General features: G+C 37.3%; 2 protein-coding genes across 4 annotated transcripts in view; one reads left to right on the top strand and one right to left on the bottom strand.

Annotated features, from left to right (window-relative positions):
* The window catches only part of map3k4 (mitogen-activated protein kinase kinase kinase 4), a 38,023-nt gene extending 33,076 nt beyond the window's left edge, over nucleotides 1-4,947 (bottom strand). The window contains exon 1 of one of the 3 annotated variants that reach the window (XM_059565939.1): nucleotides 4,659-4,947. In XM_059565939.1, the coding sequence (XP_059421922.1) occupies nucleotides 4,659-4,714 (56 nt within the window). In that variant the 5' untranslated portion in view covers nucleotides 4,715-4,947. Of the gene's footprint in view, nucleotides 1-3,663; nucleotides 3,828-4,658 lie in introns of those variants that run through there. The other 2 variants (XM_059565941.1, XM_059565940.1) reach the window with 2 other exon arrangements.
* A 6,658-nt stretch (nucleotides 4,948-11,605) lies between these two features.
* On the top strand, nucleotides 11,606-18,613 carry kcnk1b (potassium channel, subfamily K, member 1b). Its single transcript, XM_059565938.1, has 3 exons — nucleotides 11,606-12,271; nucleotides 16,065-16,460; nucleotides 18,100-18,613. Exons 1-3 carry the CDS (start codon nucleotides 11,917-11,919, stop codon nucleotides 18,360-18,362), a joined length of 1,014 nt encoding a protein of 337 aa, XP_059421921.1. The 5' UTR covers nucleotides 11,606-11,916; the 3' UTR covers nucleotides 18,363-18,613.

Below are 18,613 nucleotides of genomic sequence, written 5' to 3'. Positions count from 1 at the left end.
AAAATAATGATAAATATTTTGTGGAAACCAAGAAATATCAGGTTTCTTTGAAGAACAGGAAGTTCAAAAGAACAGCATTTATTTGAAAATAAATCTTTTGTAACATTATAAATGTCTTTACTTTCATTTTATTATCAATTTAACATGCCCTTGCCGAATTAAATTCATAACTCAAAAACCTTTGAATAGTATCTGCAAAACAATGCATCATAACAGCAATTAGATAAAAAAAAATGAATCTAAGATTAATTGATCTCCAAAACAGTTGTTAATTGCAGCCCAAGCAGCAAACTTTTTACATCCATATGACCTTTCCCCACAAGCACTGGAAATAAAATCCAGAGATGTTGCTAGTAAACAACTCCACTGGCCTGTGATGTTCTGTTCCTGTTGTCATGCAATTGATATTCAATATTTCCTCATAGACGTGAAGGTACAATCCGTGTAAGGAACTGTAATGATTCTGGTTTGGGTGTCTGCAAAGAAAGTTAAAATTTAAGTGTGTCATTTCTGTATCACAAGCAGCAGCACCAAATAAAATTGCAAGTAATTTGTTTGAGCAGCCCGAATGAGAAGAAAACACCAGATCAACTAATGCTGAATCTTTAAAATCAACCTTATTAGCGGTTCTAAATGGTGCTAATGTTTTGATGAAAAAAATATTAGATAGAAGTGTCTACAAATGTGCAAATGTAAACTTGTTTCCATGACCTGTCAGAATTCTATACTACTGCACAGTCAAAGGCGATGCACTTGGGTCATTAATAAACTGTATAACCAAGCCTATCAAGATGTAGAACAACTTTTTCATTCCTGCACATTTTCCTTACTGTGAAAGCAGCACATGTGCAGCACTTTGAGGTTTCGGTCTTATTGATTTGCATCTTCTACAATCACAACATACACACACTTCCATGCTAAGAATACATTTGCATTCTGCAAGAAAACACATTTCATATAATTGCATGACTCAAATTAGATTAAAGTAATGTTGCTTGTTAAGTTAAAGGTTGGCATCTTAAATAAAATCTCTATAAGCACAAATTAGATCTATGATTCATTGCTATAATTGTAGCCTATACAATTGGCCGTGAATGAATTAAATGGATAATAGCACAAAGTCACATTATGAAAAGTGAGTTCCAGGAATGCTAAAGGAGACTTCCTCTAATTTTAAAACAAGCCACTTCCTTTGCTCTATTTCCCATCATTACGCCACAGATTTGTACAATATCATTTCCTGTGTCCGCATAATGACCATTTGAGCCCGCTAGGCAGAATGACTTATGTGTGTGTGTGTGTGTGGGTGGGTGACATTAAGACAAGAGCATGCAGAGCAGAATGGACTGAGTGTTGCATGAGGGACCAATGAAAATCCACCAACCTTGTCTAGCCAATACCTCTGAATTGAGGACTCAACATAAGCCGCTATTCTAACCTCCATGCCTGGAGCACACCCTCTCCGGACAATTGAAAGCATAATGGAAGGTATTACATGAGAAACTAAAGACTGTTTTGGGAGTTTGGCTAGACAAGCGATCGCTTTAGGACGATATGTGTTACATCTCAGTACTTCCTTGTTAAAGACAAGTCAAAAAGAGGACACAGAGGGCTGAAGCTCTGCTGGGCAGAGAGATACAGGTGCTTGGCCATCATACAAACCAAAATACTAAACTTGCAACCAAAATATAGCACACAGAGGAAAGAATTATCAAAAACATGCATACAAAACCACAGAAGCATCATGTGTGGCTTCAAAGCACAGCTGTGTGAACTACTGGGGCTGCTTGGAATATCCAGTATTTAATATATAACCTCATTTATTTATGAAAACGATCTATGTTTATGTGATAAGTGTGCCTTGATTATATTTTATTGTTGTATTTTTTTTATATTCATTACCACATCAGTTTCACAAGCTATTTCTTGGCAAAAATTTAGCATTCCAAAATCATAAACATTCCAAAAAACATCAACTTATTCATATTTTGAATACAGATAACTGATAAAAGATTTAGTTTTTCTGCGTCCATTTTATAAAACATTACCTTCAAAGTCTGTCCAGCTAAAAATGATTGTCTCATGACATAAACAACTGAACAGACCAAAATGTTTGTTTTACTTAATGCTTAAAACAATTAATCTACTTGGTAACAATTGCCGTAAGGGAAAAACAATGATTTTACAGAAGTCAGATAAGACTTGGTACTAAAAGCAATCTGCAGCACTGCACCGAAATAAATTTGAGATCCAGCCATGGGTGCCTCCAGGACGTGAGGTCAACATTCTTTTAGCGCGTCCTGGAATTGAGGCATGCTTGTGGTCATAAATGAACTAGGATGGGATTTACAGCATGCTTCACAATGACGTAAAACGTCAAAACATCAGTTCTGCAAGTTAAACAAACATATTGAAGAATTGCTTGCTTGACAGCTGCAGAAAAAAACAATAAGGTCACTGAATAACATGTGCACTAAAGATTACAAAGTGTTCAGAGGCATCAACCTGACTTTAAGTTACCAAACAAGGCCAAGAAATACGTTCTTGACACACTAAGCAATTTTCCAACCTATAAATGCCAATGCAGTCTGATTTTACAGTTAAGCTCATAGCAGCTCAGTTCACATGAACTGCACAAAAACAAAAAAGTAAAGTGCACAACAAATCTCTGGTCTAGCATACAAAACCACTTATCTCTACCATTAACACTTACCAATGAAAGCAGTTTATCAAGAAGAATTGCTAGGAAGGGTGGGGAGAGCAGGAAAAGAGACAAAACAAGGCATTCTTGAGAAGCTGTCGCCAGGCATTCAGTGCTAACAGTTTCGGTGACGTTGCGTGGGTTCATAAGAGACAAAACTATGAAAACACTCCAACAAAACATTCCACTGGGCTTTATCAGCTGAAACCTTGTGCAAAGTGGGCAAAAAACACTTTCTGAAATTGATCTTAAACTTATGAATTCAAATGCAAGAGGACAGAATGCACTGCAAAAAAAAGGCATGTGGCTACAGGCCAACAAGAGATATGGGGGGAAATAATTTGCCAGAACAAGCTGTACAGTTCAAAAAAGTACAGTTCAGGTTTCAAAAAACTCCAAACATCAGTGAATTAAAAAAAAAAATCACAAACAGCCAAATTACCCGATTACAACACTTGAAAATTAGATGTTGCACGTCAAATCCAAGAATTCCTGCTCAGAAGAGCTCAGCCGGGTGATTTCTGGGAATAGCAAATCAAACATTTCCCCAACTCACTGAGGCAGTGCGTGTCAATCTGACTCATAGGACTCGTGATGACCGGCTGGATATTTTATATTCAGTAACGACTGTTGCTTCATACCGGCTATCGGGTCAACGACCAGCTTCACTCATAGTGCTTGTTTTTTTTTAGAGTTCTGTGCAACTCAAATCGCATTCGAGGATTGATGCAAAACAAACTTGAACATTGAACCGACAATTTCAAAATGTATAATCGCAACCTGAGATCGAGACCGGATATAACCGGTGATCTGTTCATGTAACAACACACTGAAATAGTACACATTCCTGAAACTTTGAAAGGCACACTGCAGAAACAGAAAGAGGGATGCCGCACACAACACGCGCTAACGTTAGCCGAGTAACGTTACATTGATCTTGCATAGACGCACAATCTCTATACCTTTCCCACATGTCGGCTCGTTTCCATCAACGCTTTGTTTTCCTCTCAGAAACGGACGTAATCGTGCATACGCTTGCTTTGAGGCGGCTGTTTTCAATCCTTGTACAAAAGTTTGCAACTTTAATATGAAATTCTGCTTAGTGTTGCGCTGCAAAGCGGGATCACTTTGTGGCAGGAAGCGAGATGCAGCGATGCCAGATTCGTGAATGAATCATTCTAGGGAGTCGGCTCTTTTCGAAGAATTGAACTGCATACAAGGCGATCTGAACTGGACTGAATCGTTTCAGATTCAGCAACTATCGCAAATGATCGCAAGTACCATCCTACAGTTCCATTCCATAATAGAGTTCAGTGGAACTTACCACTATTAGGTAGCTAAAGATGCTTTTGGGAAACAAACCCCTGAGCGGTTCAAGTCAAGCCATTAAAAAGGTATAAAAAAAATTCTGTCCAAATATTTATTCTAATTCAAGCTTTTCCTGGCCTGTATGGATTTCTTTATTCTGCTGAACACAAAAGACGATATTCTGAAAAGTTTTGGTAAGTTATCAACAGTTCCCAATTAATATTATTTCATGCTATGGACGTCAATGGGTACCAATAACTGGTTACCAACATTGTTAAAAAAAATTATATATATATACAACAAACTGAACATACATTAAATCACACCCTTAATTAATAAAACTATATATAAACCCGTTATAAACAGCGGCTTATTTAAAGCATGAAATATGCTGTGGTCTGTCATCATAGAATCTAAGTGCTGCTGAAGTGAGCGATTTGCATAAATGACTCGGATTTCCCATTACAAGAGGGTTGAAGCTGCAGCGCGCATGCGCTCTAGTCGCGCCCAATACGGTCTCAATGGGTGCACAATTTGGCAACGTGTCCTGAATCCCGGCTGTGTACTTGCGTGACCACACACAAACATTCATGCATACAGACACACAGACTCAAAAACGCTCGCGTTGGTTCTGATGTGCTTCCCTTACCTGATCTCATCCGGGGGCTCCATAACCGGGGCTGAATCGACGGGAGTGCTCTCCATTCACCTGTGCATGAAACAGAACATGTTCTGGAAAAGAGAGGTCGACTTTGCAAAGACTTGTTGTGATATAAGTCCAGGTGCACACTTTCTTTCTCTATCCTTCTGCAGATTTGAGGCTCGCCTGTGTGTGCACTGACGCCATGTTTCCAGCAGCGAACCTCTGATGAGGGAGTGACACACACTGACTCTACGGCAGCTCGTGCAGTACACCAGACCCGCTGCTGCGACCGACCGGATCACGGCCGCCCCGTTCCGACGCTCCCAGGAACTGCAGAAAAAAAGACCTTACAATAGATCCATCTGCCAGATTTTGACCTGCGTTTTCGGACATAGGGGCGCACAAATGCATTGCCCACATCACTTAAAATAGCCTTATAATGCGATTTTATAAAGGGCATGTTTCTTTCGTAACTGTAGCTCTGGGGAAAAAAGTCTAATAATAGAGAATTGAAATTGCATTACTCTCAGACCCTACGTGCATACAGATAACAGTAGAGCATAAAATACAGATAAGTACAGATTAAATGTAAAATACGACTATTCAATTGTACAAATAAGGACATTTAAAAAAAAATAATAAAAAATATAAATAAAGCAGAACACAACATACACACATGCAGGGGCGGACTGGCCATCGGGAGCACAGGGACATTTCCCGGTGGCCTGACGGTCATTCTGGCCTGCCGCTGTGCAGTCGATCAGGCTGACGTGCAATAGGCTGGTATGCAACTGCGAATTAATTGACGGATCACGTGATCGCTGAGTGAAAATGACACCACCACATGATCAAACATCAGCGAGGCACTGCCTAGTTGGCTATATCCAGAGGCAGGCTTTATCTTAGAAAATCGCGCAAAAATGGAGCGTAAACGCAAAGGAGGACCAGAGGGGGAAAGTATAAAAATAATGAGAAAAGCCCTGGCCACAGACGCAGCAAATTTCTGCAAAGTCCCAGCCATGTTCGCCAGTAAGGGACCAGGTCGGTCAGAATTACATTTATATTTACTAGGGATGGGAAGGTTCACTGAAAAAACCGAACCGTTCAGTTCACCACACACGGTTCGGCACGCGCTGGGACCGCTGTTCAACTTAAATCTGACAAAGCATCTGTAATATGGTTTACTATAAATAACACGTAAAACAAACAGGGTTCAGTTAATATATGTTTCTGCTGATGGAAGCGCATTCTGGATTCCCAGACATTACAACAGCGATGAAAAAAAAACCTGTACAAATCATTCTCTCTTGTTCAATACTAATAAGAACACTGGATCAGTGCATTCTCTTAAAGTGACAGTCTTTATATTAATCGAACCGCAACAACAAAGAAATCACTCACTGCTCTTGATTAAAAAGCTTTTTTTACTTTAATAAAGAATAATCTTTAATTTATAGTCCAAAATGCAATGTTTTACATTTGATTACTTTATTAAATTTCTGTACCTAAAAGCTAATGCAAGACCTACCTAAAAAAACCTGAAAGTCAGTTTATTTTATTTGTATCTTTACTCTATTATATTTATTTGTGCTGTTGCTTGTAGTTAGAATATTCTTAAAAATATGATAATATATATATATATATATATGTATATATATATATATATATATATATATTTTTTTTTTTTTTTGGAAGTATAGTTTTTCCATAAACATAGCAAATACAACGGTACCGAAACCGTGACTCTAAAACCGTGAAACAAACCGAACTGTGAAAAAGTTGAACTGTTCCACCCTAATATTTACATAATCATTTGGCAGATGGACGCTTTCATTCAAAGCAACTTACAATAGATAAAATCTATTTAAAAAAAGAAAAGAAAAAAAAAAAAAAAATATATATATATATATATATATATATATATATATATATATATATATATATATATATATATTACAAATGTATATAATGATAGATGTTTTAAAAGAGCATCTTAATGACAAACTAGCACACAGTTTTACATATGGGGATACAGTATTTTTTAAGTGCCAAAATTGACCAGAAATTGATTTTCCATTTCTAGCCTACAATATGTAGCCTAGTGTACAATGCTTATTTATTTATTTTGAAGGTGACGAAGGAAGCAACAGTAGCACTAGTGCTGCAAGTGCTCCTGCTGTTGAACAAGAGAGGGTGGACAGTTCAGCTTTTGAGTCAGAGCAGGAACCTTCAGGTAAAGTTGAAGTTATAAGCAAAACTAAACATGCTGACTATACTCTTAGAAAAATATGTGCTTTTGTGATTTATAAGGTAATCAGTAGTAGGACTGTGATCATTGGGACATACAATTGATGGCTGCATAATTAATATAGATTATTGAAAGTGCTTATTTCATATTGCAGAGAAACTCAATGAGCAGATTGAGAGAGAGGGGGATTAAGGGAAAGATGATAGAGACAGTGAATGCCTTGATACTTCTTGATACTTCATTTGATTATTTTGCCCGTCCACAGTCTAAGGATTTTTATTTATTTTTTAAGTATAACCCAATTCAAACAACTGAAAGAGCCAAAGAGTTTAGCAGTCTGGTGGACACATGAATTGTGTGGTGGTGACTGCAGCAACAGAGGTGGCCTGGGGTGGAGTCAAATTCCCGGCCTGATTTACTGTCCCAGTCCGCCACTGTACACATGGCAGATAGAGTGAAAACCAGTGAAATAAACAAATACCGCAGATGTTATGATTGTAGTGACAAAAAGCTCAGAGAGTAGTTCTTTATTTAAACTGTCAGAAGAGGTAGTTGAATCAGGTCAGTTCAATGCTGAATGTGGTAGCGTGCAGACCAATGCTGCTTAAGTGATTGGTGCAGGTCACAGTGTGTTACTGGGAGGAGGAGTGGAAGGACGTGGGGATGTTGTTGTTGTTTTTTTTTGTCAGCTTCCTGACAGCCTGATGAATGAATGTCCTGGAGGGAAGTGAGAGAGAACTTCTCAGCTGCTCTCAGTTTGCGTTGAAGGATCTTCCGGCAAGAAGCATTGCAGGCACCATACCACAGTGATGCAGCTAGTCAGAATGCTCTCGATGGTGCCTCTGTAGAAGGTGCACATGATGGGGTTCGGGGCTGTGAAAGTGAAAGTCATGACATTTGCCAAGTATGGTAGCCCATACTTGGAATTGGTGCTCTGTATTTATCCCATCCAAGCACACACACAGCAGTGAAAAGTGAACACACCATGAACACACACCCGGAGTTATATATCCAGCGCCCGGGGAGCAAGTGTTCCCACCCAGTTTCAAACTGGGGACCTTTCACCTGTGAGGCGGACGTGATAAACACTACACTACGGAAACCTGGGAATGGAGACATGGGTCAGCAGAGTGAAGAGGAGGAGGCTCAGCACACATCCTTGGGGGGCCCCAGTGTTCAGTGTGATGGTGCTGGATCTGTTGCCATCGACAGTAATAACAACTGTTTTTGATTGTAATAACAATTGTAATTCTAATGTTTTATAGAAAAAAAAAATTGTAATTCTAATTTTTATTTAAAAAAAAAAATGTTTTACATTAACTAATTTCATATTATTATTATTGTTTTCTAACGTTCTGTTTGTTTATTTTAATGAATTCTGTTGGTTTCAATATCACATTAAAGGTTGAAAAATAGCTGACATCATTTTTTCTTGGATTTTTTTATATACAAATATTAACAAGGGTAGACTTTTTAACCACTCTTAAATTATCTGAGTTTGATGTATTAATTTATTTTATTCACAGGTTTTAATGAGATTTTCATTGCTAAAAATACATTTACTCATAGATTTTATTGTTATATGAAAATGTAAAATATATATGCATAACTTATTACTTTCATGTTAAATAGTGAAGTTAGAATTACTTTAATTACTTTTATGTTAAATTAAAATTTGCTTTAAACTTTAAATAACTGACTGAAATAAATAAGCAGAAAGACATTTTCTTAGTTTGTACGGTATGTAAAATATGTATGGTCAAATCAAAAATATCTCATGTAGACTTTTAGTCATGAATCTTTTGCAAGATGAAGTGTTAGAGAGAACAGATCTATATAAACCTATTAATAAAGGTATAGAAAGGGGCACAAGGATGTCAAGATACACAGCTCAATCTGTAAGTAAAAGCTATTCAGACTAAAGTTATGAAATGACGCCTCAGAGCAGAGCTTGCCTGATGAGAAATGCACAGGTATTTGGAGGTCAGTTCATGACTCCAGAATGACAGTTATGCAGGGTGCAGCAGGAGGTTAATGTGTTTGAAACAACACTGTGCAGAACTAAAGAAACTCACTGAACTTGAATAGAGATTGATTAGGAGGGTGTCACGTCCAAAGCACAGGTATATAGGCCACACTGAAGATTTTTTAATGCAAAGAATAGGCATATGTGAGCTTATAAATAATGAAATACTTTGCATTGCCTGGGTCTTAAATTCAAGTATGTTTTCAATTGCACTATTGTTTTAATCTTCTGTGGATAATTGTTTAATAATTGTGAAGTTAGTTAATTACACTGACTTTCAAAACATGCACTTTCCAAATAAAAAATATGATCACTTTCAAACAGGTCCAGTCCAGCTGAACAGGAAAACCTGCTTAATTATCACACCACATCAAAGACAATTGCTTTGAATTACATTTTTTTTTAATTATTCCAAAAAATCATGAGGTGATTTGAATGTAAATAAAATATATTTAATTACTCTTACATGTATATTCCAAACAAGACATGCCAGTTTTGACAGATTCACAATATATTTTGTTTCTCAACAAAAACCATGTTTATCACAAGTAACATAAATCTCAAGTTCATCATGTAGGCGGATGCTGCTTGATCTTTCAAAATGTTACTAAAAGAAGTATAATATCATTAACCACACATGAAAAAAAACTTGGTCAAACCATGGTTTTCTTTGATGTATCTACGTAAAAAATATTTTTTAGGAAATTATTGCAGACTGCTAAATCTAGAATAACTGACAAGAATATGTTAAACAGTTTAAGACTATGATTAAGGTTTACAGGACATTTTAGGAAAAATTACTTCACATGGCTGAACCACAGAGAATTCCTAAATGTCATGACAGACTAAGTGTGCATCTACAAATAGACACAATGTTTATTGAAATAAATAAAAAATGTACATACATATTATGTATACAACAATACAACATAATAGTTTCTTTTTTAGAAAGTCTTCCTATATATGGCCTAACACTCTCAGACAATTTAAGAACTGAGGTAGCCTATCACTTGTCGCCCTCTTCACTTATTCACAAATGCGTTGGGTGTTCTATCCAATTTTTCCACTTAGTGGCGCCATTGTGCTATTCTGATCTTACACTGTTATAAAAACGTTGCTTGAGAAAAATGGCTGCAGTGTAGGTCTAATTTTACCAGGGGAAAAAAACCATAATGACCCATTTCTAATCTGAATATAAGGAAATGTGTCCCAAATATAAGTCTACAGTGGTACATTCCTGCAACCGTTTTTCCTGCTTTGCGCAAACTGACAATGTACTATCACAAGGCAGCCTCTATTTTTAGCGTCTGTACAGCCCAGCAAAGAAGAGGATAAAAAAAGTCATATGAAAGTCACAGAAGACTTGATTGATTTTGGTCAGAAATGTTAGATTTAGTAAAGTCTCGTAATCTTAAAACGGTCCTGTTCCACATGCAGTGTAACAGAAAATGTTAAGACCAGCACCAACTGCAACAAGTTATTTAGGCCTATTCAAACCAGACGCCTATCTCTAAAAAAAGGTGAGACCTGGTGGTATCCAGGTGACTTATCAGATCAGATATTAATCTATATATTAAACAAATTCCTGACTGTTTTCTGGTTCATTTAAAAAAAATTAAATAAATGTCAAACTCGTCTAATGCCATCTGTGAAGACTTTTCTTTGCCCATAGTCCCTATGGTCATGCCCTGCTCGTACCAGACCATGTTTATCACAAGTAACATAAATCTCAAGTTCATCATGTAGGCGGATGCTGCTTGATATTTCAAAATGTTACTAAAAGAAGTATAATATCATTAACCACACATGAAAAAAAACTAGGTCAAACCATGGTTTTCTTTGATGTATCTACGTAAAAAATCTTTTTTAGGAGATTATTGAAGACTGCTAAATCTAGAATAACTGACAAGAATATGTTAAACAGTTTAAGACTATGATTAAGGACCGTGTATTGATACGGTTCAGACCTTTGAGATCGAGGATGGATCTGAGACCACCCTCCTTTTTGGGGACAAGGAAGTACCGGCTGTAGAAGCCCGACTAGCTCAGTGCTGGAGGGACCACTTCTATGGTCCTCTCTGCCAGCATACCATTTACCTCTGAGTGTAGGACATGCACATCCTTGCCTCTAAGCGAATTCACATAAGCTATACATCACCAGTGCAAGTCCGATTTTCTAAAGAACGGCTCTTATGACTCTAAAAGTCAGCACACCCACAAAAAATGTAATAAGAGAGACTACCACATAGGTAACGTTTCGAGCATTCAGGCTCTTCATCAGACAGTCTGTTCATTAAAATGAATGAAGTTTGATTCTCGAAAGAATGATTCTCATGAGTCGGTTCATTTTGGTCAATCAAAATCGAAAACTGGTAGAACTTTAGGAGCAGTTATTCTAAAGAATTTATTTAAATTAAAATGAAGTGCTAAACACATTTTTCAAAAAAAAAAAAAAAATTGCCTATTAGCCTAATTCTGACGTCATCAATATAATGAATTTCCTTAGCACCCCCACATATTGGTCTAGCCCTCACTTAGCAACACCGGTAGAGAAAATAATTCTGGCGCCGTGCCTGCTAAACTGTTAAAGGTAAACAGGCACCATAATTTTTTTCTCTACCCCGAGGTAAATTAAAAACTATATAAAAAATTCTGGATTTTATTTACAGCCAGAATCGATTTCCATCTCTACCACAATTACAAAGTACTTAATATAATTCAATCCCCCCTCTTATGTTTGAGACTGCTATCATGATTCATGTAGGAGGATGTTAAAATCAGCACAGTCGATGCTCTTTCCTCTCTCGTCGATGTTACCTGGTGGGCGAGAGCCAGTGACGTCACGTCCCCGTTACGAGCTGAGCTCCGTCTCCTCCGCGCTGCAGTGCATTCGGAGCGGCCCGTGCAATCAAGAGCTTTAAAACGCATCGAAACCACAAGACCCGACATCAATACCATCATCACCATCGAATTTAATAGGAAAGCTGAAGATGCTTCAGTCCCTCGCCGGTAATTCGTGCGTGCGCTTGATAGAGAGCAACAAATCGGCATGGTATTTTCTGTTTCTCGTGCTCGGCTATATTCTGTATCTCATATTCGGAGCGGTGGTTTTCTCCTCGGTGGAGCTGCCGTATGAAGACCTCTTGCGCCAGCAGCTCAGAGGGATCAAACGACAGTTCCTCCAGGAGCACGAATGTCTGTCCGAGGAAAGGCTGGAGAGGTTTCTGTCAAAAGCGCTGGAGGCCAGCAACTATGGGGTGTCTATTCTCAACAACGCGTCGGCCAGCTGGAACTGGGACTTCACCTCGTCTTTGTTTTTCGCTAGCACGGTCTTATCAACCACAGGTGAGTCGTTGAACAACGCGGACATGTCATAAACTTATACAACATGACATTTAATGGCTAACGTGGCATCCGTGAGACTCTGTAGATAGTGCACCATTTGATTTGCAGTGACCCGTATTTTTTTAATGCTTCAGCAAGTCATCAGTAAACAATCAATAGGCTACATCTCATTTGACTTTTTTTAATTATATGTATGTATATTTATATAATGCACCATTGCTAATAATAGAGTTCTCATTTTGTTCTTGTTTTTCTCATTTTCTTTGTTCTCTTTGGAAAGCTGTCATTCTGTCATTTAACACCTGCCTTAACACAATGTTACCCTAGACAGGTATCCAATTCTCAGAAAGACGTGAAACTTAATAGATAACTTTAAAGTAGATCTGTACAATTCAGTCTGTGAACTATATGCAGATATAGGCCTGTATGTTCACATATAGGAGGAAGCGCAGACATAAAGATCAAAACTTTCAGTTTCAATTCTGTTAAAGTATACCAGTATTTCCCAGATATAAGAAAACTTCATATAAAATCACCCCCTTGTCTTTCAAGATAAAACTTTACCTTCACAAGCCCCAGCATGTACCACTAAATCCAAACCAGCATTACATGAAAGACAGCTTCTTTAACTCTGTAAAGCCTGAAAATAATGTTTTTTGTTTGTTTGTTTTGTAAATGGAACAAATTATTAAACCTTTGGACAAAATCTAAATAAAAAAAAAGTTAGCATATATTTTTATATAATTTTTGATACATCAGGTTTTTATAGCCCATATGATTTAATAAGATGATGTAGTACATACTTGAGGACACCTACATTTTATTCATAAACCCAAACCAATGATGAAATTCTGATAATGTAATGCAACTTAGAATTATTGCTTATAATGCAATACAATTCAGTGATGATTGAGAGATAAATGATAAACCAACATTTCTCAAAATACTGATGTATCTTCTTACTCACATTTTAACACGGTAAAAAAAAAAAGTTCTATGGATAATCAAGTATGCCTAAATATCCAGTAAATATTCATTTTGAAATGCTCTTAAGCTCATTTTATGAAAAATCATTAAAGATTTCATAGCAAAAAGACAGCAACCTAAAGGGGGACATTTTTTTCAATTACACAAAAATGACTTTTACTTACTCTATGTGTGTGAGCTGTCATCAGATGACAAATGGCAATGGAGCAGATTTTGAACAGATTTTCTTAGTTTTGAACATGTTGGTAATTTATAAACCTTAGAAATGTATATCTAAGAAAGATCTGGCTTTTTCTGGGTTAATTACAGTTGGTTCACACTGTTCTGAAAAACATCACCAGGTTAACACATGGATCCAACAAAGCCTTGTTACCACTGGAATCCAGCCTATATGAGTTAAAGTGCTGTCATGATTTAACAGGGAAGAAGGATTTACATTCTGTCTTATCATTTACACAGACATGCAATACCTAGTTCCCCTTGGCATTTGCATGTTACACAAAAGATATGTTCAAATCTCAAATCTCCTGAAAAAGGTGGTCTTAATTGGCACATTTCAGCTGATCCCAGTGGGATACAAGCTGTCTATCCAACTAGACCAGCTGACTTCAGTTTTAAAGTTTGTAGTTCGTATAAATGTTTAACGATTTTAAAAGAAGTCTTTTTTGCTCACCAAAGCTGCATTTATTTGATCAAAACTATAATAAAAACTGCAACATCGTGAAATATTATTACTATTTAAAATACCATTTTTTAAAAATCTTTTTTTAAATCTATTTTAAAATGTAATTTTTTCTTATGATGGCAAAACAGAATTTTCAACAGCCATTAATCCTGTCTTCAGTTTCACAACATAATAGGGGTTTAACAGTACGCAAAAATCACGGTTCAGTACGTACCTCGGTTTTAAAGTCATGGTTCGGTTCATTTTCGGTACAGTAAGGGAAATAAATGCAAACATTAAACTGCAGATTGTTTATTACTAGAAACTTTTTTTTAACAATTTGTTCACAAATTATTTTTTTTAAATACTTTTTAAATACTTTTTAATAAAATATATATAAAATAAAAAAATAATAAGAAATAAAATACTGCTGCAAAGTTATCCACTAAATAAAATACTCTCAGTCTCAAACCAATATCATATAATAAAATATAATGAAAAATATAAATAAATAACTATGATTACAGTGCGGCACTACCAATCCCAGCGTGTAGGCCTGTTCATATTTAAAAATATATATATAACTTTTCCAAAGTGTAAGTGCATCATCAACAGTTTCAGTTTTTAGACCTGGTCAGATTTCGTTATTGCGTTGGACAGATCAGAATTAAGAACAAAGGTCTGTTTAAATGCCGACGGGAGCTGCGTTTGAATTACAATCGCTTTTTCCTAGTTGTAGTGATGTTCACACTCGCATGATGCCTTTTCCTTACCCCTCTTTCACACCGCAAGCGTGAGCGGTGCGCGAGCAGCGCGTCCGCGCAACTACATCGTCACTGCAGCAGCAGACTCTCCCGAGTATTCACACTGGAAGCGTATAAGTAGCATCACAGCAGCGGCTGCCAAGCGTGTTCGGCAGACAGTATAACCATTTCAAACAATGGGTATAATTCTTTTAACATTTGTTTTTATAACAATACACCATACTTTCACCCAAAACGATTAATTAAAAAGTTTACATGGGTAAATACATTATATACATACTTATACTTAATTTTCTTTTCCACACCGGGACCAGGAGCAGCGCGTGAGCGTCAAGCAGGAGTGTCGCGTGAACAGCAGTGCAGCGGGGATTTCGGTGTCCGTTCTATTTTTGCTGTGCTGCTCACGCTCAATTAAAGGGAAAGCACACTTTTGATGGACAAAATAAATGTGATTTAACACAAAACGTGCTCAAAATGCACAAAATAAGCATGTCAAGAGTTTTAACAACAATGCCAATGTCTAGTGTTTTAACAATTATGCCAGAAAAGAATTAAGTATAACAAATATGTATTTACCCGCCACTTAATATGTTCGTTTGGAAACACGAAAATGTACTTATGTTCCGCATACAAAATATTGCATTCGGTCATTCGGTACACACGTGCACCGTACCGAAAGCCCTGTACCAAAACGGTCCGGTACGAATACACGTACCGTTACACCCCTACAACATAATATGGTGATGTGTTGCTCAAGACACATTTCTCATTATTTTCAGTGTTCTGTTTGTGCTGCTTAATATTTTTCAATTTAATGCCTTCTTATTGAATTAAAAGTGCATTTCTTTATTGACCCAAACTTTTAAATGGTAATGTAGCTTTTAATACGAACGGACGTATAATTATCACTACAAAGAGCTTTTCTTTGGCCATTTCCTGTTAAAAGTGGGTGGCATCTGTGTTCTAACGTTTGATTAAATGGCTTTTCTCCTTAATGCAAATCCATCTAGCAAGCTTCTATCAGAGACCCGAAGCATTAAGAGAGACCCTGCAAACTTACCTTCATTGTTCATGTCCATAATGTTAGATCGTCCATTAGATTTTAACTCTTGGGAGGCATCAAACTGCTGAGGGCAGAAATTAGAGCAACGTAATCTGTTTATTTCAAGGATGCACAAACAAAAATGAAATTACAGAGCTGGACAGAATGATTATTTCTTTGATAATCCAGGATGGGACTTAATAGGTGTCTGGCAATGGCTGTGGGATGGTATGGCTTTGTTTTCAGTGAGGACAATACAGTGTGCTCATCCATGTATAAGCAAGTCTCATAAGAGGAATGATTTCATGAAGTAAGTGTGTAATTTTCCACTCACAGGATATGGTCACACCGCACCTCTCTCTGATGGTGGGAAGGCCTTCTGTATCATTTACTCAGTGATTGGCATCCCCTTCACCCTCCTCTTCCTCACGGCTGTTGTGCAAAGGATCATGGTCTATAGCACCTGGCGGCCCATTATGTATGTTCATACACGCTGGGGTCTGTCTAAACCACTGGTGGCCCTGGTTCACGCAACTCTTCTGGCCGTCGTAGCCGTGTCCTGTTTCTTCCTCATCCCTGCCGCCATCTTCTCTACCCTAGAAGAGAACTGGAACTTTCTGGAGTCCTTCTACTTCTGCTTTATCTCACTCTCCACTATCGGTCTGGGTGACTATGTGCCTGGTGAGGCCTTTAACCAGAGGTTTCGTGAGCTCTACAAACTGGGCATCACTGGTAGGTGTGGTTTCAGTTGGCTTTGTTTTGGTGTGCATTGAATCTATTAAAAATGTAGGGACTTGCATATCCACTTGTTGCTATAGTCCTTGAGAGGGCATGTAAAGTGGAAGCTTGAACATTTAAAAATAAGATTTCTTTACCTTCAGAGACATACAGTTTTTGTAACTCGTGTGTGATTTTAACATAAACTTGTATTTGACAGTTTAAGCACAATAAGACATGAAAGAGTTTAGTACTTAAAACCGCGTGACAGCCGCTTTCTGTGCGCATGCTTCGGATGTGTGCGTTCAGAAAACCGTTTATCAGAAGTTCAAACTATTATGATGCGATAGGCATGATAATCAAAACCAACCAGATGTTTTTTGGCAGAGTATCTGAGGTACAAGCTGTAAAGCCACATAACTATTCTGGAAAAGGGGGCAAGGAGCAGCATTTGTATTTAAAGAGACATGAACGAAAACAGAATGTTTCTACTTCTACTCAAAAAAGGATTTTCAAAATTATATAATGATCTGTGTTGTATTTTGAGCGGAAACTTCACAGACACATTCTGGGGACATCGGAGACATATGTTACATATTGTAAAAAGCGGCATAATAGGTCTCCTTTAAAAAACATTCAGAAGTCTCGGAAATGCTGAATAGTAAACGTTCTGTGGTTTATTTGTCATGTAAACTGATTTAAAGGGAAGTCTATCTGAAAATGATAATTATATAAATTCTGTTACAACATAAAAAAAATATTTTAAAGGATGTTGGTAACCAGACAGTCTCAGTTTCCATTTACTTGCATTGTATGAACAAAAAATGTAGTGAAAGTCAGTGGGAATCGAAACTGGTTACCAACATGTTTCACAGAAGAAAGAAACTCTTACAGGTTTGAAATGACATGAGGGTGAATAATTGATGAAAGAATTTTCTTTTTTAGATAGATCATTCCTTTAATGTCAGTTTTTGGTTAATAAAATATTGTTTACATTGTGGTCCAGTTTAAAGGTCCTTATACTTCTCAACAATAAGCCTTTATTTCTCATAGTGACATATTTTATTGAGTAAACATGCCTAGTCTGTTCACTTCCTCTTCTCGTAAGTTAAATTCAGCCCAGTGTATAAGTAAAAATACTCAGCTGACTTCCTTTTATGTATCTACACATCTTAATGTGTCAGTCTGGCCTGTTGTTATAGAAACAGATGGAAGGTAAAAAGGAAGTGCGTATGATTCGAGAGTAAATTGTTCTTTCACTGCTTCTCTACTGTTCCATCTAGTGTTTGTCTTACTTATGAAGCAGTACAGCTCGCATTTTCAAAGAGTTGCATGGAAATGGCACATGGCTTTCGTACTTGTGTGGGTTTAGTTGATGCAGATGGTCCCGTTTTTCTGTTCGGTGTGCGGGGGACGGTGAGAAAGATTTGCTATCGTAGTGTTTTTGTAGAGGATGTGGCATTTATGAGCCCCACACATGCTGAGTTTTCTTGAAGTCTCATATTTTCCCAAGAGTATATATATTTTTTTTTAACCCTTTTCTTGTAAAGCTTACAAAATTGCAACCTAACCTATTTTGTGTTGTATTTTGTTATGTGATGATGTATATTTTTATGAATTACATTCATTTCTTTCTTCCCTTCGTGTCCGACAGTGTATCTCCTCCTCGGCCTGATTGCCATGCTGGTGGTTTTGGAGACTTTCTGTGAGCTGCAGCAGTTGAAACAGCTGAGGAAGATGTTTTATCTGAAGAAGGAGAAGCCCCAGGACCGGCTGTCCATCATGGAACATGACCATCTGACCTTCAGCTCCATGCCAGATGGTACTGTCACCTCACCCCAGGAGGACAAAAGCGAACCCTTTGTGGACTTCCCCTTTCTAACCTCTCCAGGAGGTGATGACCCAATGATCAAATAGATGTTTTCACTTCCATTAACATAGCTCTCAATCGAGGGAGACATCTTTAGCAGAGGGATCTTGCAAGTGACTGGTAGGCTACAGAATTGTGAAAATTCCAAAATATGTTAATCAAGATTCTGCGTATTTAACAGCCCTCTACAAAACCATGATGCGTGATAAAATCGTTCACTGGCTGTATATCTGTAAATGATCATTAGCACATTTAGGCTGCTACCCTACAAAACTACATTAAAAAGCAGAATTGCACA

This window comes from Carassius carassius, chromosome 14 (assembly GCF_963082965.1).
Source record: "Carassius carassius chromosome 14, fCarCar2.1, whole genome shotgun sequence".
Classification (NCBI taxonomy): Eukaryota; Metazoa; Chordata; class Actinopteri; order Cypriniformes; family Cyprinidae; genus Carassius; species Carassius carassius.
This window is presented reverse-complemented; position numbering and strand designations above follow the sequence as displayed.

Coding starts and splice junctions, on each gene's coding strand:
- kcnk1b (XM_059565938.1), top strand. CDS start 11,917: ATGCTTCAGTCCCTCGCCGGTAATTCGTGCGTGCGCTTGATAGAGAGC. Junction 12,272..16,064: donor CACGGTCTTATCAACCACAG/GTGAGTCGTTGA, acceptor TTCCACTCACAG/GATATGGTCACACCGCACCT. Junction 16,461..18,099: donor CTACAAACTGGGCATCACTG/GTAGGTGTGGTT, acceptor CGTGTCCGACAG/TGTATCTCCTCCTCGGCCTG.